At 34.3% G+C, this 26077-nt stretch overlaps 1 protein-coding gene across 1 annotated transcript in view; it reads left to right on the top strand.

Moving 5' to 3' along the window:
* The first annotated feature begins 252 nt into the window (after positions 1–252).
* LOC134536744 (zinc finger CCCH domain-containing protein 11A-like) overlaps positions 253–26077 on the top strand; it is a 38739-nt gene continuing 12914 nt past the window's right edge. The window contains exons 1-4 of the mRNA XM_063376650.1: positions 253–327; positions 699–778; positions 5281–5530; positions 17167–17292. Of these exons, the coding sequence (XP_063232720.1) occupies positions 719–778; positions 5281–5530; positions 17167–17292 (436 nt within the window). The 5' untranslated portion in view covers positions 253–327; positions 699–718. The remainder of the gene's footprint in view (positions 328–698; positions 779–5280; positions 5531–17166; positions 17293–26077) is intronic.

Raw genomic sequence — 26077 nt, 5'->3', positions numbered from 1 at the left:
TGATACCAATTATGCAATGCTTGAAGATATTCGTTAGAGTATTGATAATTTAACTTTCTTTGTTTTAGTAACTTGCATTTTTATAATTTAAAAATGGCTTTTATTCTATAAAAAATAATTGTTTTTTGTTATTAGTGACTCAATGCTTTTGTTATATTCACTGCAGTATTTTAATTTTATTTTGTTAATATTTTAATTATATATGAATTCAATCTCTTAAGTCAAATATTCTATAGGTAGTATGTGCTAGAAGTTTACGGAATCAGGACAATGTATGGTGTGTTTTACGTAGGAACTACAGCCAGCTGTGTGTGTGTCGATAAACATGTAAGAATTATGTTTGTAGTGATGGTTGAGTGATATCTGGAGATATATTGTAAATTTAAGATGTTTGGAAAATTTATTGACTAATTTTTGTGTGAATTTGAATTGTGCTTTTGATAATCCATGTTATCAGTTTATATTTCGCGTTGCCCTCCCAACGTTGTAATGTTGGTTTTTGGATTTGAAATTAGTGGTGTCGTCTGAAGAGAGTCAATTGGAATGTTGATTTCTTACCACGTTTGCGTTAAAATGCAATAATGTCGTTTACTTAAACTGTTTAATTACTTTACGTAAACAACATTTTAGGTTATGGTGTAAAGTCTGCATAAGTTTAAGCTATTTATTGAATTGTTTGTTTGTAAATATGATTACAGCGCCCTAAACTATTGAAGCAATGGACACACCAAGGAAAAACAACGACTGCTACTTCTATTATTACTCTACTTGTCGAAAGGTGAGGAAAATTTAAAGCAGATATCCTACAGGTTTGTGTCATTAAGTCGTGTTAAGTTTTTCTGTAGAAGGTAGTGGTTTGTAACAAATGCAGCTATTTTCTTACTTATAATAATAAAAAAAAAATACTTTTAGTTAAATTACTTATATATTGCTCATTTGGTTTTTATTTGAGAAATCTAGAATTTAACTGTGTGTTAAAATGTTCCAAGAATATACCCTAGAGTAATAATGCAGATAAGGGGCTTCAGGTGAAAATATCTATTAATTAAACTACGGTGACTACAAAATCAGTACACAACACTGCTGATGTCTTTAGCTGGGTGGGAATTTTATATTTACATTAATGAAAGCAGAGGAAATAATTCTGGGACCAAAGAGTCAATTTTACAAAACACCTAAACTACTCAAACTAAAATAATGGGGTAAATATTTACAATCGCGGTAGATGCCAAAAAAAAATGCTAAAAATCTGAAAATACTTTTATTCTGTGCCCTTTCACTTCCTCTTTTCAAAACAACCGGCGGAGGTAAGAAATTCCAAATACTTTAGGAGATATCGAATTTTTTAATTTCATTATATGTAGAGTCGCGGTAGATGCCAAAAGAAATGCTAAAAATCTGAAAATACTTTTATTCTGTGCTCTTTCACTTCCTCTTTTCAAATCAACCGGCGGAGGTAAGAAATTCCAAATACTTTAGGAGATATCGAATTTTTTAATTTTCATCACAATACCTGCGTAGTATGCGGCGATGACCATTGTTTCTTGTCATAGATAATAAGGTTTCTTGTTTACGAGTATCATGTTTCTTATTGGACAATTTTGTCACGTGACTGTTCCGTGATTGGCCAGTATTCAAATGAACCAATATGTGATTATTTATTCCGTGATTGGTCAGTATTCAAATGAACCAATACGTGATTATTTATTCATTTATTGTTCAATACGATGTTTAATTAATCGGTCAACTTCTGCCGTGAACGACTACATCATTTCCTTATAGTGACAAAGGAAATGTACCCGCCTCCAACTTACGTGAGTTTTTAACGTTTCTAATTTTAAAGTATTTTTTTTTTTTTTGGATATTGTTGCGCAAGTAATAAGTAAAAAAAAAAATTACGTGAGTTGTTGATGTTCATCATTTGTCCGGGTTTTGTTAGGTCAGGTCAGTTACATTATAAATAATTTAAAACTAAAGAACCATTAAATTAAATTCACATTATTTTTAATGTTCGCTTAGTTTGAAAGTATTTATAATGTAACTGACCTGACCTAATCGACCATTTTATTTATTACGCATTCACTAAGACACGTCAAAATAAAAAATGGCGACGTTCGAAGGGTTAAACGGGCGTTGTATTGCTAAATTAAAAAATTAGATATCTCCTAAAGTATTTGGAATTTCTTATCTCCGCCGGTTGATTTGAAAATAAGAAGTGAAAGAGCATAGAATAAAAGTATTTTCGGATTTTTAGCATTTTTTTTGGCATCTACCGCGATTGTAAATATTTACCAATAATGGAAGTTTCCTAGAGTAGTTGCTCATAAAAAATCAGGAAATGTTTTTTTCAGTCTACATACTTGTTTTAAAAAGTCAGCATGTATTTACAATTTTGCTAACTTAACTTAACCAATTGTTCACACCATTTTTTTCATAAGTTGCTCGTTGACTGTAGAAGATGGAAGATATAACTTTATCCATCAAACATTATTACCACTGCTCATGCACGTAACATGTGCTGTCACATGACCTACTATTGGTTTGTGTCAAGTCCAGTTGCTTATCAATGCCAAACCAAGGGTAGCAGAAAGCTGCCTCACATCACTAGAATAAGACTAGCATAAATCAAGAGTAATCATGTCAGGTAGCTGTGCCTAGTATGGCCCAATTATAAATATGGGCACTAGCTGCATTAGCATCTGGGTCGCACCTCCGCTGACTCATCTTAGGTGAGTACTGAAGTCATCCAAATAGGTTGCATTAAATTTTAAATCTTATGTAGGCCTTATTAGGCACAGGTACCTTATATAAGTACATAAATTATATTAATATTTTTAATGCAGTTAAAGAATTAAATTCAGTAAATATGTAGTGTAGCGGTATTTGCGAAAAAAAATGTTAAAAATCGGAAAATAATTTTATTATATGCTCTTTAATTTCCTCTTTTCATTAAACCCGGCGGAGATAAGAAATTCCTAATACTTTAGGAGATATCGCCGTTCTTATTTTGCAATACAAGACCTGTGCTATAATTCGACCTTCACAATTTCTTATTTGCTGTGTGTTCGTGAATGCCTAATTAATTAAAATGGTCGATTATGTCAGGTCAGTTACATTATAAATATTTTCAAACTAAGCGGATATTATAAATAATGTGAATTAATTTTAATGGTTGTTTAGTTTTAAAGTATTTATAATGTAACTGACCTGACCAAACAAACCGGGACAAAGAATGAACAGTAGGAACTCACGTAATTTTTTTTTACTTATTATTTGCGCAACAATATCCAAATAACAAATAAAACATTTAAATTTGAAACGTTAAAAACTCACCTAAGTTAGAGGCAGGTACAATTCCTTTGCCTATGTTGCGAGAAAAAAAAAATTCATACTCGTAAACAAGAAACAATGGTGCATACCGCATAAATGCACAGGTATTGTGATGAAAATTAAGAAATTCGATATCTCCCAAAGTATTTGAAATTTCTTATCTCCGCCGAGTTTAATGAAAAGAGGAAGTTAAAGAGCATAGAATAAAAGTATTTTCGAAATTTTTAAACTTTTTTTAACAAATATCGCCCAACTATGAAAATTAAAAAATTAGATATCTCCTAAAGTATTTGTAATTTCTTATCTCCGCCGGGTTTAATGAAAAGAAGAAGTAAAAGAGCATATAATAAAAGTATTTTCGGATTTTTAACATTTTTTTCTCTCGCAAATAACGCTACACTACATATTTACCTTAAATTATTTATGTTATCAGACCCTATTTGGATATCTTGAGCAGTTTTTAAATCTGAAGCTTTGCACATTGTATGTGTGCTCAGGTAGGTTGGGGCCCTTATGATCAGTAGTGTTTGTTTCATAAATTTGATAAATTTTGTAAAAATTACATAAATACTGCTGCACACAGTTACCATTTGTAGTACTTTTATTTTGTAGTTATTCTTATTTATTATTTAATAACTGCCCCACCACACACTGGTTTTATCTGAGGTAAGCTAACCAGATTTATATAGGATTTTAGGGGTGGAATTTTATTTTGTAGTCTGACCACTCGCCTCCCACAATGACTATCTGGAAGTAGGCTACATGCCAGATGCGGTCGAACTTGAGCGTATGTGGTTGGGGCTGGTGGTGGGATTTTTCTGTTGGGTTTTCCTGAGCTCTGTAGTTTTTTCCCATTCGTACCATCTTTCAAAGCTGTTAAATGCCCCCTAGTCACTGTCAAGCTTCTGAGGCCTTATGAACTTAGTAAGGGTTCTCAGTGGGGGAGCACTGCTAACAACATATGTATCATTGATTCCAGCATGGTGCCAATGTCTCGAAACATGTTTTCACTTACTTCAGTAAACAGTTCCCCATCAAGAAATTTAAATAACCTATGGTAACATGGGTGAGTCATCATCTTGGTGAAATGAAAATGTTTCACAAGTGGAGTTTAATTTATAGCTATAATAAAGACCACATGCTAGACTCAGTAGAAATCACTGTCCAAGAATTCCCTGCGGAACACTCATTTCTGATGTTGAAACTTAAATGACATTGTAGGTAGGTATACAATGTTTGTGTCATTGGTGGAGACAGTTGACTACCATGATGGACTCAACAGTGCTATACATACTCCAGAAAAGGTAAACTGTCTATTGACTGCTGCTTGTTTAAGACACCATTGTACTCGAGCCATGTGGAATTCCTACACCTAAGAGCTGTCTGTTCTTCATTGGCTAGAGGTCTCCAGAGGGCATGTCACATTGTTGACTTAACAAACACTTATAGAGATGCCTATGGACTCGGTTACAGTCGACCAGAGTTCGAATCTCCGTCTGGCCATCCTCATTTCGGTTTTCTGTGGTGTTTTCGAAATCACTCTGGGAAAATGGTTGGGTGGTTTTTTGATACGTGCCAGCTGATTTTTTGTTCAGCTTACTTAGACACTGTAGTTTAGTTTATTCGTCTCTACCTTTCTGTTGACTAGATGATAAGTCCAAATAAAGTAATTAAACAACCCATGGGTGGGTGGCAGCCACGTGCGTTAGAAGTGAAACTTCACAGATACAAGTGTAAGAATGTATGCAAGTATATAAGTGTGCTATAATCCAAACATGCCATCGTGTGCCCCACTTTAGAGCCCCCCCTCCCCTGTCTGCTATCGAGTGCTTCACTCATGATCGTTGCACTTTTCGTAGCCCTCTAAATGCTGCACTCTTGTTGCCCTACGCTGATGCTAAAGCGTGGCGGGTAGTGGCAGTGCCGTGAGACCCTGCGACCGGTGTGCAGGGCGACGGCTGCTCGTTCCGACACGAGCCGTCGGCGCTGGGCTGCGAGACGACGTGCTCCTACTGGCAGCAGGGCAAGTGCCTGAACCAGCGCTGCAGCTACCGCCACATGGAGCTGCGCAAGAACCGCAAGCTGATCCCCTGCTACTGGGAGAACCAGCCGGGTGGCTGTCGCAAGCCCCACTGCTCCTTCCTGCACAAGACCTCCCGGGACCCCGCGGCCGCCCTCACCCGAGACGAGCCTGCCCCACGTGAGTGTCCCCACGCTAACCGACTAACTGTTGACAGCCTCAATCGGGTAATGTTGGCGAGTTCATACATAATTTCTTAGTAGAATTTCACATGATTGGCCACAATGATTTGCATGCCCAAACAGTTAGGTACTTAATAAAAATTGGGTAGATCATATATCATAACAAAATGTTATATGTATTAATCTTTAAACTGTTAATCTAAAGAAAGACAACTTATTTCTGTTTTAATTTGTGCTGAAGGTAGCCAATTATTTTTACAGTGTTATATTCTTCTTTTATTGGTTATTTGTATGGCCCATCAGTAGTTTTCAGTTTAAGACTTACAATGCAAAAATTGCAAATGCAGTGCGGTAAGTTAGGGACGGCCGAGACTCGTAATTAAGAGCGTCGTTAACGGAAGAAAGGTGGGGGTCTTCGGCTTTTGAACTGAAAGGTTCCGAACATTACCGAGGTGCTTGTTGAGGAAGGCAGACTTCGATATCTCGAAGTTGTTGGTACTGCTCGATATCAGCACGACCTACTGAGTTGTGGCTGAACTGAGTAGAGATCGACTCGCAAAGCAGCTGGTAGCAGCATGTAGCTAATGGGACGGACTAAGCCAGTGCTCTGGTGGCCTAAAAAATAGCAACGTGAACTGGTTCCTGCGGGAGATGCCAGAGGGCAGGCGTTCCGCGGGTGTTCAAACTCCCAGGGGAAGGGATTCGCAAAACTGCCGCTAGATGGCATGAGTATGTACTTCATTTCCTACAGTCGTGGCTTTTGCAAAGAGGCCGAGCCTGGCCGGGGTTATCGGCCGGTCAATGACCCGGGGTGGTGTTCCCAGGAAACCTGGAGAGGGGGGAGGGGTTAAAACTGCAATGCCAGTGGGAAAGATGGTCTACAAGACAAGTAGGCGTGCCTATACTTTGGCGAAGATGATTCGCGATCATGCCAAGGAGTGCCGGAGTCAGGCGAGGTCTAGGAACGGCCCGGTCTCGAGAGTTCGCAGGCCATGGCAGTTCTCATCACGAATCGGAGACGAATTACAGGAGACGTCCGTGCACCAAGGTGGGAATAATGGGATCGTCCTGCTGGGTCATTGAATGGTAGAGGCTGGGAAAATTTGGTGAGACAAGTCTGACAAAGGTTGGATGGGAGTGTACAGGAGGAGGAACAAGCTTAAGTTCATGCAGCAGAGGAATGATTGGAAACATTATTTAAGTTGAAAAAAATTTAAATTTTAAAATTGTGCCGAAAAATACTAGTTGGCGGCACAATAAGAATCATAAAACATCGGGGAGTTTTATAGATGAATTTAAAATGTAAAAATAAGTCCAACCAAACAGTTTTTATTTAAAATAAAAATAATGTACTTAAAAAATATAAACTAACGACATTTTCATATAACAGCACTTCAAGATAAAATTTCATTGACTGGATAGCTTAAAATAAAACAAAGAGATTTAAAGTCTTAAAAAAATTGAAGTTACTGAAAATATGAACATTAAGTGGACAAATTCTGTAAAAGCTTACTCAAATAGTTTTATCCTTGCATGATCCACAAATGTATTTTATATGTTAAAAATGTTTTAATTACACTGAAATCTGCACAAAAGTAATGGTACCAAAATGAACACAAGCTTAATTTTAGGTACATTTCTAAGAAAATACTATCTATTGGAGCTATTTACATTATGTGAAAAATATTTTTTTTTATAAATTTTGTTTTGTGATCTAGAACCTTAATATCATTATCAGCTAATAAAAAGGTATGTACTCATACATACGTATATGTATAGCATTTTCTTATGGACACAATAACTGCTGTAATATTGCGATATAGTGATGAAAAATCTTGGTCTAGTTTGTGAATGGGAAATATTGACCAAGACGAGGGTTATAAATTTAAAGATTTTTATGAAAAACAGAAGAAAAAAAATAACTGTCACACTGGGTATTCCTGACTTTTTGTAAGGGAAGTGTCACAACAACATACTTTCTCTTTTCCAACTCTTAGTACTATCTCAAAAACTGAGTGTGATAAAAATTCACAGAAACATATGTAATCCCTAATTATTGTTTAGTTATCAATACAGAAATATTAACTTACCAACTGTACAACAACTGAATGCATCCAAAATTAAATCTTAAATCAATCCAAAAAGAATACACCTTTGATACCTCAAAAGTAAATTTTTGCCAGAAAATGCTTCAGCATTGTGACATAATAAATCAGTACCAAAAATAACGATGTTTTTATTAAGTGGCTTAAAGCGCTATCATAATTTGTGGCCAAAGAATGCAACAAAACTTCCTTCTGAAACAATCTTTTAAAGATTATCCATATTCCATTTTAATTTTATAGCAAAGGAGTTTATTCAATCACTATTCGGCATTGCACATTTAAGTTGCATAATCAAAATTTTTGTGCCTTATGTCTATAGAACATTATGTCCAGTTGTGAAATTTGATACAAAGTAGATATGCTAAAGCACAAAAGTTTTCAAGGGTAAAATGAAATATACAGGAATTTATAACTATTTTTACATCACTATGACAAAAACTACTGAGCTCTACATCTTTAATCTTGAAAACAGAAAATAAACATTTCTATTTGCAAAATTTTTAAAGTATTAGCTGCGAAATATTTGTATGAGTCATAGGAGTTAGATGATGAAATGCATGTTAAAATTAATATAAATATTGCAAAAAAATTTCTTACAAATTCATAAAAATTTCACACAAACTAAAAATTAATAACATTTAAGTTATAAATAATGAGCATCATTGAAGCCCAAAAGATTATCAATATCAGAATAACAAAAGTAAAAGTAACTGGTAAATTAAGACTTACACTAGACTGATAATTAGTGGTTTTAGTGTTTTGAAATGTATATACCAGGCGACGATGCCTAGCAACAGTTATCAACACCAGGCAATGAAAACCAGTCGCAGACACCAATGTCAGTCGATGAAGCACAGCTGCAGATACCAATGTCAGACGATGAAGTGCAGCCGTAACCATTAATGCCAGGCAATAAAGCCCAGCAGCAGTGATATATATGCAATGGTGGATTTACGTTTTCTTTAATTTTTGATGTCTGTTGTAAGCCATGACATGGATCTTATCATAGTTGAGAGATTTTTGTGTTTTGCATATAATACCTGATTTTACAGTTTTGCCCCACGAATAAATAAACTATTCTTCAAACTAGTTCCACAAATCACTGTATAAACTCTTCAGTGTACTAATTAGATGTTGTGATAGGTTATTAAAAATTTTTAAGTAAAGCGTTTCTAATAAAACTGCCAATTGAAACTAACTCGTCACTGCAGAATGTCTTGGACTGAGGACATACATCTATCTGAAACTGCAACGCAAAACAATTTCAAGCATAATAACATAAATAAAAACAACCTCAAACACACATCAGAAAGTTCTGCCATATAAAGCATCATAATCGTTAAGTGTGTGAAAAACGTACAAAATTTTGTTTTCGTGGTACAGTCTCACTTGGTGTACTCTATTTGGCAATACCTGTATTTAAATTGTTAAATGTGTGAAAAAAAAAATAATAATTTTTTTTGGTATTTTGAAGTATAGTATATATAAGGTAGATGTACCAGTAGTCGTCATGCTAAGAAGTTTTTTATAAAAAAAAATTGTGTACATAACCTTGTAGGTGTATTACTGCCCCTACATGTTTGTTTTTAACCTCAAACTTTACTCTACAATGCTATCCAACACTCTTCGATAAACACAAATTATTTTTGTATATTTATTATTTTGAAAAAAGTGTGATTTCGAGCCAGTAGTCGTCATGCAAATTTTCGTGTTTGCCAGTGTTCGTCACATGTTTGTGCCAGTAGTCGTCATGTGCGATTTCGGCTGCATTAGTTTTAATTCATGGATCCAGAATGATAGTATTGTACTATTTGGGCTTCAAATTTTATTTGGTACTATATTTTAAACATCAAAATGGCATTTCATAAAGATCGTTCAGTAATATAATGAATAATCCTCATTAAATTTTGAATTTACTTACAGCACTCACGGAACAAAGAGGGACAGCACATAGAGCTGTAGCAAACCGAATGTATTCGTTACTGAGTAACGGGTGTGCCGTCTAGTAACGAATAACGAAACGTTACACACGGCTGCATTTTGTTACTCGCATTTCTCGTATATTTTACGCATGCGCGCGCATATTCAATGAATTTACGATACAAAGAACGATGTTTGTTTATTAATAAAGTATAATTTGGAAATTCCTCGTCTAAGTTTTTTTACTGTTTATTAAAGGTATTATGTGTGTAGACAAAGTTTGAGATTGGAACAGAAACAACGTAACAAAGTATTATTTTACAAATTAGAAATATGTATGTTTTTGTTTTTCACTATCGCGTATTTTCATGTTTTTTTTGTTCTTATCTTAAAAGAGATATAATAAAGCCGCTCTAATGAGATTTAATTGTTCCTTGGTTAACAAAAACTGTTTAATTATCAAATATTGTTAATTGTTTATATTCTATTTATTATTATTTACGCGACGTCATACTGTACGCGTACGCAATACGACTCAATTCGTTGCTGCAACATAACATAGCATGTTATGCGGTATCACAAGTAAAATATAAAAATGAATCAGGGCCCGCCCATCTTCCTACCCAAGGGCGATTTGCCTTTGTGTTTATCGGACAATGTGTTCCTTGGCACACTATTTTTTTCCGCTGCTCATTTTATACTCATACCATTCGCTACATCTTTAAGAGCAGCTTCCATGGCTGACTCTTCATACAACAGTATTTTCCGTTTTGGCATTTTGCCCTGTAATTAAAGAACGAGACACATTACAATGTTTAGTTTACTTATTAATGTCAAAATATATATCGAATGACCCCTAAATTAATGTAAACAACAATGCCTACACAATTTTTGCAATCAATAAAGTAAAGTAATTTCCGACCCAGAAGTCGTCATACACATGCATCGGAAGTCGTCATAGGTGACGACTACTGGATCTGATCGTAATAACGTACTTTGTCTATTAACAACAAAGAACCAATATTATTTAAGAACTTTAGGGTGTAACTTAGCACAACTTTAAATAAAATATTAAATGTACCAGTGCTCGTCAGGTATGACGAACACTAGCAATACAAGGTTTTTATTGATCCAGTTTTCGTCACCCTAACTAAATCATACAAAGAAAACGAATTTTTTTAAATAAACACTTTCACCTCTTCAAGAACATTTAACTAACACATTCAGCCCAAAACATCACGAATAAACATGAAAAATTACAGAATTAGAAGTAAAAATGTGCACTAACGTCCTTAGTGTTTTAGTATAGGAATTCCCCTATTTATCTTCACTGCTCTACGAACTTTTGATGCACGGACTTTTTTTGATTGAAAATAGTGTTTGTTCCGAAAACTATTGTGGTAATTTCAGCTAGAACGTCGACCAAATTTTTGTCAATATTTAAGTTGGCGATATATTGAGCTACTTCACTATTATTTACATTTGAAGTTGCTAGTGACGACCATTGGAGCAGTGACGAGTACCGGGGCACTTACCTTAGTTCTCCCCAGTCTGCACTATTTATCAATATCAGTATTAAGTTATGTTAAAAATGTGAAATATATGTATTTAGTTGGTAAAACATCCTCAATTTTAAGGAAATGTGTTATTGCTATCGTAATTGTGAATAGTGCAGGGAGATTATATTCTAGTTGACAATACCGGAAAGCAATAATTAGAAGAAAACAACATAAGCGATAAATAGGGAAGAAAATGTTCCTTGCCCAAAACCCCCATATTCCCGCTCTTGTCCCAAAAAAAACGTACCGGTGGTAATGATGTAAGCGACTCCATTTTGGTGACTTCATGAAAAATTGTATGGTATCACGTTCTAGAATAGTCGTAGATGAAAATCTCAATATCAAACGAGTAATGGTACTTCTGAATGAAAGCCTATTTTCTGGAATAAATTAATTTCCAAATTTTATTTTATTTCCTGACATGTTTTTCATTAATTCTCTAGAAGATGATGTGATACTTAAAGTAGTTCACAGTTTTAGCAAGTGGTTTGGTTAGGTTAGGTACATTAAAAATTCTTTTAAATTGTGTGGAAAGGTTGGTTAGGATGACAAAATTAAAAATATTGTGAAATTGTGTGAATCGATGGTAAGGTTATATTTGATACATTACAAATACAACAAAACAGTAAGGATGAATGAATGGTTTAGTTATATTTACTACATTTTAATTTGGTGTTTTATAACCAACCACAGATTATTTTTGATTGTTTTGTAATGTTGCTAATCTAAGAAAACCAACCATTCTCATATCACCGTATTTGTAATACATAACCCTCACCTAAGCACTTGTTAAAACTGTAATCAAATTGAAGAAATCAACACTCTTAGATAATAATTTAATTAAACACGCCAGAAAGTAAAAACAAAAAAATGTGGATTTTATTTCTTTCAGAAAAGAGATTCTCGTTCTGAATTACCAGAGAAATAATTTGATAAAAATGAAGTTATTACAACTCTGTACTTATGAAATATACTTCAGCAGTGAGCCTGTTCCTGCTTGGACTAAAACAATCTGAACTCAAATGCATAATGCAAATCCTGTTAAATTTTTATTTGTAAAAGTATTGGTGTACCAACTATATGCTTCCAAACATAGAAACTTTCTTTATTACAAACACAAAATATTGCTGACGTTCTGTCCTGTTCTCACAACTTGGCGCAGAATAAGTTTTTGGTACATATTCACATTTACACAAATACATTAAACATAGCCACTCAAATACTATTTGCACTTAGTATATCAATACTTTTTACATAACCATATAGTATCCACAATTTTTAAAATCAAATTATGGTCCAACCGTTTAACTTATTTTCAAACATGGCCATCGAATATTTTATTGTCCAAGCAAATAAACTCACCACTAGTGCCAGTATTGAGCGCCGGTGATGGACCTTGAACTAAACTGGCTGTCAGCGAAAACCCTACAAAGATATCCAGCCCTGCACATCACTGACTCATTCATGACTGTAATGACAAAGAGATGTATCTTGGAGACAAGCATATCATGAAGCACAAATATTAGCCTACTCCAGAAATGTGTGTATAAAATGGAAAACGGAAGTAAATCAATAGAGTAACATTTGAAATACAGCTAAATAAGTGGAACATGTGTTAATAATTAAATTAAAGTTGTACATTACGAAAACTATGCTTATCTTATAATAAATTACTGAAAAAGTAATATATATCAGAAAAAAGTCAATTTTTTTTCCTTTTTGAAAAATTAACTATGCATCTCTGAAAATCTTTCTTGATATTTTGAATTTTGTACTCCTGCCCTTTTAAAAATCATTGTTTTTATTTTTTTTAATTTTTTTTATATCTTTCAAGTTTATAATTTTATTGAAAAAAACGTTGTATTTTTGTCTTTGTGTGTGTGTGCGTGCATGTGTGTATATGTGTGTGCGCGTGTGTATATATATATAATTTTTTTTTGGTATGCCCGAAAGTTTTTTGGCAGATTTGCAGTTTTGTGATTATGCCCTTTTGAATTTTTATATTATATTCTTATTTTGTGGTCACTTAGTTTATTGCTGCTAAAATTATTTGTTAATAGCACAGATTTAAGTTTTGTTATATTCATAATTTTTCAATAGTCTTTACAACCTCTTAGTAATTATATATGTGTTTATTATATTCGTGGACACAAATAGTTGTGAATAGCAACTAATATTCTATTTGCATTGAAGGTCAAATAGCAAAAATAAAAATTGAGAATTTTTACAAGCACATCTGTTTGGTTTCTAGTGGTTTAAAGTTACTCATTTTTTTACCAAATTTTAATGTTGTCGTTTCTAAACTACTGATACGCCCCTCGTGCCCTAAAATTATATTATTTAGATTTAATAAAAAAAGGCCTAGGAAACAGCTGAGCAAAATTATAGAGAAAAATACAAGTATTACCAGAGCAGGCACGAGGTGGTGAACAGGACAATTTTATACTCCCTGCACACAAGCAACTTGGAGCTAGTGGATCGTTTAAATAGATAAAGGTAAATGATAAATACGTAAATAAACACTACATAAGTAGCTTGGTCTATAGGTTCCCTGTTTTATTTTAAAAAAATTAAATGAATCTTTTGTTTTGGTTTCACAATAACATGCTATTAATAAGTAACAAAAAGGAGGGCCGGCCCGATATTATTAAAACAAGTCATACTATACTTGTAACAACTAGATAATCACAGATACAGAAATTTGAAGTATCTCTCCTGACATATTATAGTTATTATTATAACTTTACATAATTTTATTGGTTAAGTTCTTTATGTCACTGCTCGCTGGTCTTTGTTTCGTTGGCGGTAGGAAGGAGTTATATGTTAAATATCACCCGGGGCTTCAAGTTGGACATCTGGCCGGGGTGCAATTTCGGCGCCCAAATGTTGGACCCTGTCAAACAGGGTGTAGCTCCAGGGCTCAGGAGATGTCTCGCGCCAAAATCCAAATGGCGCGGACCGAGAATAGCGCGGATGACGCAACCGAAATCGTCATTTAGAAAATAAAAAAAATTAATAAAATATAAACTAAGACATGACTTGTAATAATTGTTTCTACTGATTGGCTACTACTGAAATTTAACTGGGATCACATCCCTTAAGACAGCTGACTACATATCTTATTCACACGATTTCGTCGTTGCCGCGAATAGCCTCTTAACACAGAGGACGCCGAGATGACGCGGTAAGTAGCCGAAGTCAGAGTACTGAGTAACATGTGCCGCGATGGCGGAAAAAGCTCCTAGTTAAAACGGGCGGTCGGCTTTAGGGAAAAAGAGGAGGAAGGTTCGGTTCTAGGCCGAAGACATCCGGAGGTGACCGAGTGGTCGTAAGCATGACTTCAGTTGTCTGCGCTGAAGAGCGACTGCCGCTCTCTCTACCGGCGGGCACAGAAAGCAACAAACAATTGACTTCTACGGGTCGCGATTTGAAAGCATAGGGGCATATGGCGCCGCGGAGCTGCTCTCTAGAGGTGTAAAGGGGAACTAACGGAGGCGGTGAGCTGAATTGCCACCAGGTGTCACGAGCGTGGGCTCTGCACGCTGGCGACCAGGGCCGAAGTTACTTTTTCTGTCACTAGGTGTCGTGGAGGGCTCTGTAGGGCAAGGGAGAATGTCCTTGGAGTAGGCCACTGCCTTGGCGGGGTTCACGCCAGGGCAATGATCTTGGGCTAAATTCTTAGAATCAAGGGGGGAGGAGGTGGAGTAAGGGGGTGGGGGAAACGCAACCAGGCTGGGAACGAGTCTCCTAGCCGTGACTTTCGAGGAGTGAACCTAAGACGTATGCGTGACGGGAAAGACTATGGTCAGCTCGTCTCTGAGAAATGCTAACGACTCGTCCAGAGCTGCTGTATGCAGTTTTGGTCATGCAGGGAAATAATATTACAAACCCCGGATGTGACTGCAGGTGAGAGAAATGTCATACGGGCTGCTAACGACTACATTAGACTAGCAAAATATCAGATTGGCCCCTGAGAAAGGTGCTTTGGTCCACTTCTACGTAGAGTACACCAGCCTTACAAAGTGTAAATCATCCCATTGTAACCGAATTATAAAGAAAAATAAAATTTCCAAAAATAATATAAAATTATAATAACAATTAAGAAAAAAATGTGTCGAAATGCCTAATTTCCGGCACACTACCAATATATTCACATAAATGTGTACCACATTGCATATTTAAAAAGTATTCCGAGAAAATTAAAATTAACCAACCATCTTAATTAAATCATCTCGCCATGGTAGCATGACAATAGTGAATAAACAAGATGCCATTTCCAAATGAAATAGAATGTTAACAGCGATACCATCACCTGCTACATTTTTTTTATGAACATGTGCTAACATTTGTAAAAGTTAAAATAAACATTCAAAACATTCAATCTCAGTATAACTTTTTCTGCATTTCTTTTTACTATCACAATTATTCACAGATTTTTGTCTGTTCCCATTTTTGCACTACATTTTTTTTAAAACATTTGGTATTTTGGTAGCAGAATGGAAAATACAAAAATAAAATCTTCAATTTTTCATTTCTCTTCTTTATAATGAAAATTTTTATGCGTTAGCTACCAAGGAAAAAATATTTTAATTAAACCACTGCTTTTTTAGTAGTTTGTTGATTTCGGAATAAAATCTATGAAAACCTGCCACAGTACAGGAATTCGGATGTAATCTTTTTTTTAACTATGCTTGTCAGGCATTTATGTGCTGGGCAAGTGGTGTGTTTGTTAAAACATAAAAACAGAGATATATATTTTTAAAATTAAGTTTATTGTCATAAATGGATACCGGGCAAAGTGGTGAAAGTCAAGTTCTCAGAGTTTCAAACATGACAAGCTGAACATATCTGCAAAAAAAAACCTATTTATATATATCTTTTAATTCTTTGCCAGCAACAAGTAAACAGCAGAATGTTGTTAAAAGTGCCACTTATGTTCCGATAACTACAACAGGTAGACTATTTTAAATTATACTTTACACATTTTTTGAACATAGTTTGTAATTTAATATTATATCCAAGGTTATATATATATTTTTTTCATTTATTTCAATTCACAATTCCTTTGAAGTATAACCAAACATAATTTTGTTGCTACTGTGTTTGCAGTGAGATATAACTTGATATCAAAAACAACTGAGAAAATTGGTTTGCCATAATTTTTTAACTTTGTCAGTTTGTTTAGCTAATTATTTAAGTTCAATTAGCTTTCAAGAATTTCTTAAACCACATGTAAGAAAAACATTCAAATACTGTGGTGTCTATTTTTGTTTCAAATTAAGTTTCAAGAACAGCAAACGTTGCTATATAAATGAATTTAGCCTTGCTATCTGAAACTTTAATTGTGAATGTTATTTATTCTGTATGGTAATACTCCAAAGCAAAATGTGATATCTGTTCGGCTTCCAAACTATTTGCATTCAATTCAAAAATGTTACCATTTGATTCAAAAATATTTTACCACCAAAATCCACTATTCGCATACCCCTAAAGTTTATACAGACATACAAACAATTTTACGAATTTTCCTTCACAGTTACGCTTGTACAAATGGTACTTTAGAAATTGTGATTTAAGATTTAGTTTAGGCAAATATTTAATTTTGTACGTGTAGCTTCAACAAATATTTTTTTTTTTTAAGTAGTGGGCCATTTTCTTTGTGCTCTTTTGTCTGTTTGTGACTCTTCGAGAAGGAATGTTGATCCGCTAGCACCTTGCACATTGGAGACGCGCATTTGTGTGCTGATTGCTTCTAATTGCGAGATAACCAGTGGTTTTTCTGCTTATTTCAAGAAATTGTGTTTATTTTAGTGTTCAACAATGAATTGTGCAAATTTTTCTGTAGTATGTATAAAAAAATTTTTTTGATTGGGTTTTAGGGTAGTTTTTTTTAAATAATGTTTTTACAACCCACCTGCACCTATTACTAATTACATTTTTTTTTTTTAATTTTGGCATCTCTGAATGTGTGTGTATATTTTGTTATGGTATCAGTACCACATAGTGCGTTGCTTGATCCTCGTATGCATTGTGTATCGTATCCATTTCAGTGCCGTCGGAGCGAGCCCCGTACGACGAGAGTGCGGCCAACAGCGACGTGGCCCCACGCCGCGTCAGCAGTGACACCAACTTTGGGAATCCGCCGATTGACCCGCTGGTAGTGAATTTTGAAGAAGGTATGCGCCTTTACTAGCCTTCGTCACGGTCCCTTCTGCGTTTTCCTACTGGAGTACTGCTGCTCTGGGTTCAACTAGATTAACTGACATAACATTTTCAAATGTAAGGAAGCACAGTGCAGGCATGTTAGCTAGTGCCAGCACTGTGCTCCCAGGAAACATGAATTGTGCAATATCTACCCTGAACCAGTGCCGAGAGTTCCGGGCTGCTTAGGAATAATTCTAGACTGAAATAACACGATTCTTTGCTAAAAATGTGATTATTTTTCAGTGTTCTGATCAGTCGTCTAACATAGGCTTAAGATTGTCATGAGTATGTCAGTGCTATATATAATATATAATATATATATATATTAAAGAACATTATTTACGTTTTTAATAGATGGCATTTCTCATCTGACAAATAATTTTATTTGTAAATAAATTAAAGTAACATCGTGAACGTAATATAAAGAGTTTTTCTATAGTTTTTTTTTTATCAGTCATATATATATATATATACAATTGCATATGTGGTATATGATGATAGGAGAATGGTGAATATTCCTTAAAGTAACCATAATTACAGTGTCGATTAGTTAGTTGGTGTGTGACTGAGTAACTATATATATATTTTTTTGGCTTGTAGTAACTAGTGGCTTTGAAGGCAGTGTTGTGTGGAAAAATTAATCGTCGTTTATATCTCTGAACTTTTTCTCTGTCGATCGAGGCAAATGTTCTCGGCTCTGATGTCTCTGTTGCTCAATTGCTATTGCTACAAGATGGAACTGTATTCTTCATTTTTGTGTTTGCTAAGCATGCCAGACTCGTGTTCATATGCTTTTTTCTTGCCTTACTTTTTTATGATCAATATTCTCATTACATTTTGTTTGAGAAGTTGCTATAAGTTTTAAGATTGTAATTATTTGGCATCAATGTATATATTTGTTGCTTACCTATAAGTGAAACATTAAAACCTATCATCATATGTATTTAATATTATTACATTGCATCAGATACATTTAGGAAGTAAAATTTGTATTAGTCATTAAGCATTGAACAACAGTTTTCAGCTTACTGAATGTTTTTTTCGCCAAAAATTTTCAAACACATCTAGCATTTTGTCTTTAACTGCAACAAGAAAAATTTTTTTTAGCCAACATTTATGTGCTTGCAATAAATGTTTTTTTTTTTTTGCAGTACTAATGTTTTTTAAGTTCAAATGCAAGTAGTTAAATGTTGGCTGTCAGTTGTAGATTTTACGTTGCAGCAAGTTGGATTGCTTTGTTTTAAAGTCTTTGAGAATTGTTGCATGAGAACATTTTACATGTCATTAGTACAGTACTCACATCACATTTAATATAGGTCACTGTTACCCTGTGCTCTTAATTGTGTCAGCTTCCTTAATATTCAAATTATGAACAAGGATTTTTTCATAACAGTTTTTGTTTTGGGGAGGCTATTTCACAAGTTGTTAACTTGTGGTTAAGTGGGGCTAGAAAAAAAAATCTGTTTTACCATTTTATGTAACATCTACAAAAAGATCATGCAAACTGCAGGGAGAAATTATTGAACAAAAACTTGGACTTCATGGTTTGTGTTTGCAAATATGAGTTGAAACCACGGAGAGAGATCTAACATTCTTTTAGAGGCAGAGCTCTGTATCCTATAAACCAAAATTGTATGGAGTGTATGAAAGCCTACACAATTTTGGCAAATGTTTTGTCCCATATCGTAAATATGTTTACTTGTTTTTATTAACAAGTACTGGATATGCAGCAATTGAAAACTGAAGTATTGCCTTTTTATCGAGAAAAAAAAATCCCTGCAAGTTGTCAAAATTTGTCTGTCTGCAGGTTGTTTTGTTTTATAGAAGACTGGATTAGTTCTCTGCGAATGAAGTTTGACAGTGTTGTGTGTAACTAAGTGAGGCAGTGAGAAGTTACTGTTCATGGTCTGGTGAAGATGAATTATAGGTTTCTGATTAACCATAAGTAGTTTTTAGGTCATAACCATTACGTAGTTTGAGTGCTATGTGTGGTCACTGTAAATAGTGTGTGTGTTATGAAATAGTAATGTAATGCCATAACGTACACCAAAAATTTAAATAGTTATTTGTAGATTGGTTTTTACGTCATTAGAACATAAAAATGTGTGTTACTGTATACCAGTCGGTTAATTCAATTAATAATTGTTAATCAGAGCTGTAGAAAACTTCTGAGAAGTACGTAGGTACTGTTTTTTTAGTTACATGATAAAGTTGGTACTGTCCTTTTGCAGTTTTGTGTACATGGCTGTTTGAATTTATCTTAAGGATGACTATTGTTTTCAAGAGCAATTGTAATACTTGGACGCATATTTGTTATGCTTTTTGTCATACCAGTGATTTGGACAAATACATAGTTCAAGATTGAAATCACTGCAAAAAATTATTGAATCCTAGATGATTGTAATCAATTCCCGCTGAAGCAGAATTATTTAATTAGTTTGTTCACTGGGCCTTTTAAAAAAAAATGCTTTTTAAGCCATACTTATATGATACAAAAATGTAAGATGCATGAAGATTTTTTGATCTACTTGAAGTAATGAATAAAAGACTTAACGTAATTGATGTCACTTAAAAATAAATACCAGAATGGTTTACAATGGGGGGACAGATTTACCTAAATACACAATAATTTTTTTATATAATTTTTTTTTTACCGGAAAACCAAGTTATTGAAACATGTATTGTACTGTTTCCTGGCCAGCCTCAGATTTTTGGTGGCCCGCCTGTTGGATAAACTTGATCCCGAGGATCGCACAGTGATGTCTCTGTAGTGAAACTGGACTTAAATTGCACACTTTGTTGACCTGTTTTAGTCATGTAAGATCTGATAGAAAATGATGATGAATACATATTACATATTACTTGTCAGTAAAGAAACTTGAATAGAACCTATTTTTTACCTAATTTTGAGGCTGCGCAATAGAAACCAGTAGTAGACATTGTCTTGGCTCCAGATGTTGTTAAATCTTAACAATTGACTATCATAAATTATTCTTAATTAGAATTCGTTAAGGGCACAGGCATAAATTAAATGGAATGTCTGAGGTTGATGGTTGGTTATGTTGTACAGTTTTTACTTCATAAATAATGAAGTTTTTTTATGCATTTATTTTTAATCAATGACTACAACTGTATTAATACATATACATATTATTAACAGTTACTCACTAGTGGGTCAGGAAATGTATTTATAGTGTGCCCTGTGCCTTAACAAAAGAAAATAACAAAATATTTAAATATTGCAAGTTAAAAAAAAAAGATACTTTTTGTCTAAATGTGTGTGAATTCAGAAATGTGACTTTTTTCCCCTCCTCCTTAACATGGCGAAATGACATATTATAAAGTCTTAAATAGTGGGAAACTACCTCATGTTTATTAATCCCCCCCCTCCCCCCCTGGGTTGTGAAAACATTTTCGACCGACTGACCCACCTTCGGTATCTGTACATCAAAATATGACATTTTCTGCAGCAAGTCCGTGTTCAGTCATCTCTGATGAGAAATTGATAAGTTTTAAATAATAAAACAAAAACAAAAATTTTTAATAGTGCACGTCTTCCAAAAAGAAAATATAGTAAGATACCCAAGAAAAGCATATTCAAACACATAATGTCATCAAAACTAGCATAAACATGGGGGAATGTGTGGCGTAAGTGAATCGTAATGATCTCTAAATAAATTGAACTCGGATTTCATAAGGTAAATGAAAGGAATTTCCATTAAAATTTAACTATGTACTATGCCAGCGAAGTCAAGAAGGTAAGCGATGTGACAATGCTTTATCTATCACTAGTGCTGTCACATAATGGTCGCATGGCGTGTGTTTTTTTTTTTTTTTGGGTTGGAGGGGGGGAGGAGGGGGGTGTTTAGCTTTTGCTGACAAGTCACCAGAGAGAAAGGAAGTGTCCATTGTGACAAACTCAATTAGCTTGCTATTTCCCCTTCCCCTCCCTTCCCCCTTTTTTCTCTCCTCCCTTTTTTCCTCTCCCTTCGCATTCCAAAGTGTTATCATGTCTCATCTGTCACACTCATGGTTCAGGAAGCAGTCAAAAGTGGCATAAGTAACGAAGTTTAGAGGCAGAGTATGTAGTTTTTTGGGATGTGCGAATCCTTGATTTTCATTTCGGTTTGAATACGATTTGAATCCCTGGCAATATTTGAGATATGAATCCGATTCAGAATATTAAGCACAGAATAATTAAAAATAACTGAAATTTAAAAATAATGTGTGTTCTCTTTTTTCTAACTGTAACTACTGGCAATTATTTATTACACTGAGATTGAAATGTTTATAATTATGTAAACTTAATTAATAATAAACACTTTAAAATATGAAAACCAAAACATATTCCATTCTCCAACTCAATCGTAATAAACTGCACGCCACAGGGAAATCTCATTTTTATAAACGTTTCAGCAAACGAAACCATTTTTTCTCCAATAAATAGCCAAGAAATTTTTTTTCTTGTAAGTATGTAATTGTTTTTAATGTATGGTTTGCTATACGACAAAATTCGTAATTATAGTTTAAGCTCTCGAAATCTCTAAATTCTTTTAATGTCACTGTGTTAATTATTTACTTTACATATCTTTCTTTGATACATCATATTATAAATACTTACTTAATAGTAGCCTAATTTTATTTTTCACTGCTAGTATTTTTGAGCCGTATTAAATTAATTTATAACTTTTGTGAATATTCGTAATACTGTTCGAATCCATGTACGTACAACGATTCCGGGTTCAGGTAATTGTGGATTCGAACCGTACCCAAAAATATCAGGTACTCGCACATCCCTAGTAGTTTTTCAAGTAAGCTCTTTCCTTAGTTGAAGTAGTCGGAAGGGCTTGTGGTTACAGCTGTAGAAGTACAGCAGGGTGTATGGAAATTTGCCGATAAAATTAAAATGGTTAGAAATACGAGAAATTTAGTATTAACCCTTAATGTTAATAATAAAATTTGCAACAAATTTATTCTATGGATTTTTTCTTTATGATATGCTGTTTTTGAGATACTTTTTACAGAAAGTTGTGAAAACTTGACGTTCATAAAATGAGAGCTTGTTTGTATAGGAATTCATGTCAAAATTTTTAAAAATTAGAAACTAGCATTTCAACTTCAAAGCATAATAAAGCGCTTTATTTTTCTAAACTATCACGTTCACAGATTTTTAAGGTCTGTTGTAATAACAGAAGCAGAAAGAGTAGCTAGACAGACTCTTTTATTAATATAGATAACTTGTAGCATACATCTGGCAACAAGATTTGCAGAGATTGTCCTTGAATAAATATTTGACATGAAATGCATTTAGCATTTAGAAATAAATCTCGCCATTAATTTGTTCAAGTGTGTTAAAGATTCTGAAATTTACAATATAATTAGGGTAGTTTCTGGGAACTTGACAAAGTAAACTGGTTTATGCACTAAAATTATTCCAGAGTATGGAAAATATATTTTTTTCTTAATAAAAAAAGCTTAGCAAAAATTTTTGAAAGAAAGAGCATGTTTTTGGTTGTATATCAGTTCCTGCTCATTAGCCAATTATTTATTCCAGCCCAGAAACCATATCGAAACTCATTCATAAATTTATTACTTATACTAAAAATTCATTAAGTAAAAAAAAACACAGTGCACTGCTTGAGTGTCTTCTAAAGGACTTAGGGTACACCAAAATAAAAAAAAAATGATCCAACAGAGATTCTTACAATGGGCACTTTTAAAATATTTGACTTTAAGGAGAGTACACAAAATATCATGTTGTGGGGAGGGGGTGATAGATTCACTTTGCCTACTGTTTACTTTCAAATTCTTTCCTTTAAAGTTTTTTTAAATACTTTTTTTTTTAAATTTATTTAGTTAACCACCCTAATTATGTGAATCATCTAAAAAATTTTTTGTTTTTGTGCACGACTTAGTTTTTTTTTAGGAGATATGTATATATGCAGTAAATACGTGTAAGAAGTTTCTCTAGCCACTTAGAAATTTAGATTTATGAATGGTGAATTTTTATTGAAAGTGTAAATGTCAGTATTTATAGGTCCAGTGCTAAATTTTTAAAAAAAAATTTGTATGCAGGAAATTTTTTTAAGGGAATTGTCTCAAGTGTTTTACTGTACCTGCTTTAACTATTATTTAAATTTTTTATGTATTCTGTAATCAGTTGATTTTCTAAAAATTATGAAAAAAAAAATTCTTATCGCTCTAAATAAAAAAAATGCTATTAAAATGTCGTAATCTATACTTGTGAATGTCCTTTTGTTCTTTGTCAGTGTTTATGCCACAGTGCAATAAGCTCTCAGGTGAACCATCCTGTTGTAAAGATGGGCAGCCCGTAACTCTGGCAAATTAAAATTCATTAGCATAATTAAGCTTAGTGCTTTTCGACGGGACGAAGCAAGTTTGACCCTTCGAAGCACATGTGCCAGTGACGTGACGTGTCTTGAAGTAGACGGAGGCAGTGCCTGATGTGCAGGCGATGGGTCAGATAAGAGGCGGGGGAGAAGGCATAGCTGTGTGATCAATCAAATGCAGCTGTTAGCAGTACCATTACGACATCATTTGTGTGGTTATGAAGACTTGTGTATATTACGATAAGGTCGCAGACTCTCAGAACGAATATGATGGGCTAAAGTTGTATGTGTGACAGCAATATACAAAATGGTTCGTAGATACATGAATAAGTTAATATTGTTTACGTTAATAAATTGCTGTGTTAGAAGCATGAAGCTGTTAATCTGACTGCAGTGTGGTTGGTGTTCATAGCTGTCAAATTGTACTTTTTTTTTGTATTTTGTTCTTATTTCTATTGTTTGTAATGTTTTATGTATTTTATACATTTTTGTACATATTCAAATTTTTAAAATTTCATTGTATAATTTTTTGTAAAATAGAATTTTATAGTTTCGTTTTAAAGATCAGAGCATATGAACATTTAATGTTTGGGCCACCTCTGAAGTGTAATTTTTAGGAATTATAGTTTTATGCAAGTCTGTACTCAAAAGTTCTTTTTAATTTAGCTGACTAGACTGAATGACCATAACCTGACAAATTTTAATTTTTTGAGGTTAGCAGCTAGACTTGTTGCGGCCCACCGACAAGAATGGAAACAGCAATCCCTTGGTTCTGCCTAACTTTTCACAAACTTCCTGCATATGTACCGTTTTCCTTCCTGTGTGACCACAATCCATAATGGTGTGGCGAATGATTAACACAATTATTCCACCATCCTTGCATCTATTTTTTGTTTATTTTTCTGTAGAATTTATTTTACTCATAAATATTTATGTAAAAAAATTAATTATTGTGTTTATTAATTGCCTTTATGTGAATCTAAAGTGTAATGAAAATATGTTCACTGATAAATAACAAACGAAGCAATTTTGTGGCTTATAAGCCAAGGCTTTCACGTAACATGTACAAAAAAATACGTACATAGGTAGCTTTTGAGGAAACAATGTTGGAAACTCACACACTATATATATATATATATATATATATATATATATATATATATATATATATATATATATATATATATATATATATATTCGTTATTCTTGCGTAGCCAGGCACTTGTAGTCTAGCGAAAGTAAAGGTACAGATGTACTACGTTCATATAACTCACTTGTGGGTTTGTGTACGAATACGAATGACGGCAGGAGCCAAGGTGCATTCAGGCAATCCTACTGCAAGTCAGAAATGTTATAATTTAATATCTGTGTGTGTGTGTGTGGGAGGGGGGGGGTGTTGGAGGTGTATGTGTGTTGGTGTGTGTGGGGTGGATGTGTAAGGAGAGGGGGTGCGTACTCGCGTGCACGGGAGCGGTGATTTAGTGAGCAGGCATAATTCCTCGGTCGCTAGAAGCAGCTCTAGCTAGAATCGTTCCCCTGGCACAGTTGGTTCTTGCCGGACACCTGAGGGCAGCAAGGAAACTTTATTTGATTTTTAATTTTGTGTTGGTTGCTAAAGAGACTACGTTAAGTACCTTAAGTAGCTGCAGTGGTGGATCCTCAAGTTCTTGCTGTCAGTAAGAAATTGTTTTCCGGTTATTTTGATTTCCTTAAAGTTGTGTTATCCATTGTAAGGAGTAATCAGTATTTTCCCTCTCCCTCCTGTGAATCCACCCCTATGTAGCTGTTGGTGACATGCTATTAATAGGAAATACAAATGGGTAATTGAGAAGATGATGTTCAGAAAATTGCAGGGAGATAGCTTCTAAGAAAATACATATTCTGCAAAGGAGGTGGTGTTGATGCTAGGTAATTAAAAGTAGTGGACACAAAAAAAAAAATCAAAGACAAAAAAGAAGAAAGAAACTAGCTGATACTGAAGGTGGATGAAGAGAAAAGAGAACTAGGAGGCAAGTTTCAGGTGATGTTGCAGGTGGAAATGTAGCCATTGCTGGTGTTGGTGACTGAAAATACTTTGTGAAGCTCCTATGTTTTACTGTGTGCCACACGCATCAGCCAGCCTGGGTGCCACCACTGGCTGAGTGCTGTGCTGGAGACTGTGTGGCAGGGTGTCGAAAGGCTCGTTTCCACCCTCTCTTTGACCTCGCGACCACAACCTGTCCTAGTGGCGGTCAGGCGGAGTATGTATCCATTCATGTGAAGATATCTTATATGAACAACATTGGTAGCCCGTAAGGGTGGTTTCTTCCCAGTACATATAAGGTAAACATGGATTTAGCAGTTAGTCATCCATCGCATTCTAGTTTTTAATGTTTTCGGAAATGATTTTATAGTACTCAGTTAAATT

The sequence above is a fragment of the Bacillus rossius genome, chromosome 11 (assembly GCF_032445375.1).
Source record: "Bacillus rossius redtenbacheri isolate Brsri chromosome 11, Brsri_v3, whole genome shotgun sequence".
In the NCBI taxonomy this organism is placed as follows: Eukaryota; Metazoa; Arthropoda; class Insecta; order Phasmatodea; family Bacillidae; genus Bacillus; species Bacillus rossius.
The sequence above is the reverse complement of the archived record's forward strand: the minus strand, read 5'-3'. Positions and strand labels throughout refer to the sequence as shown.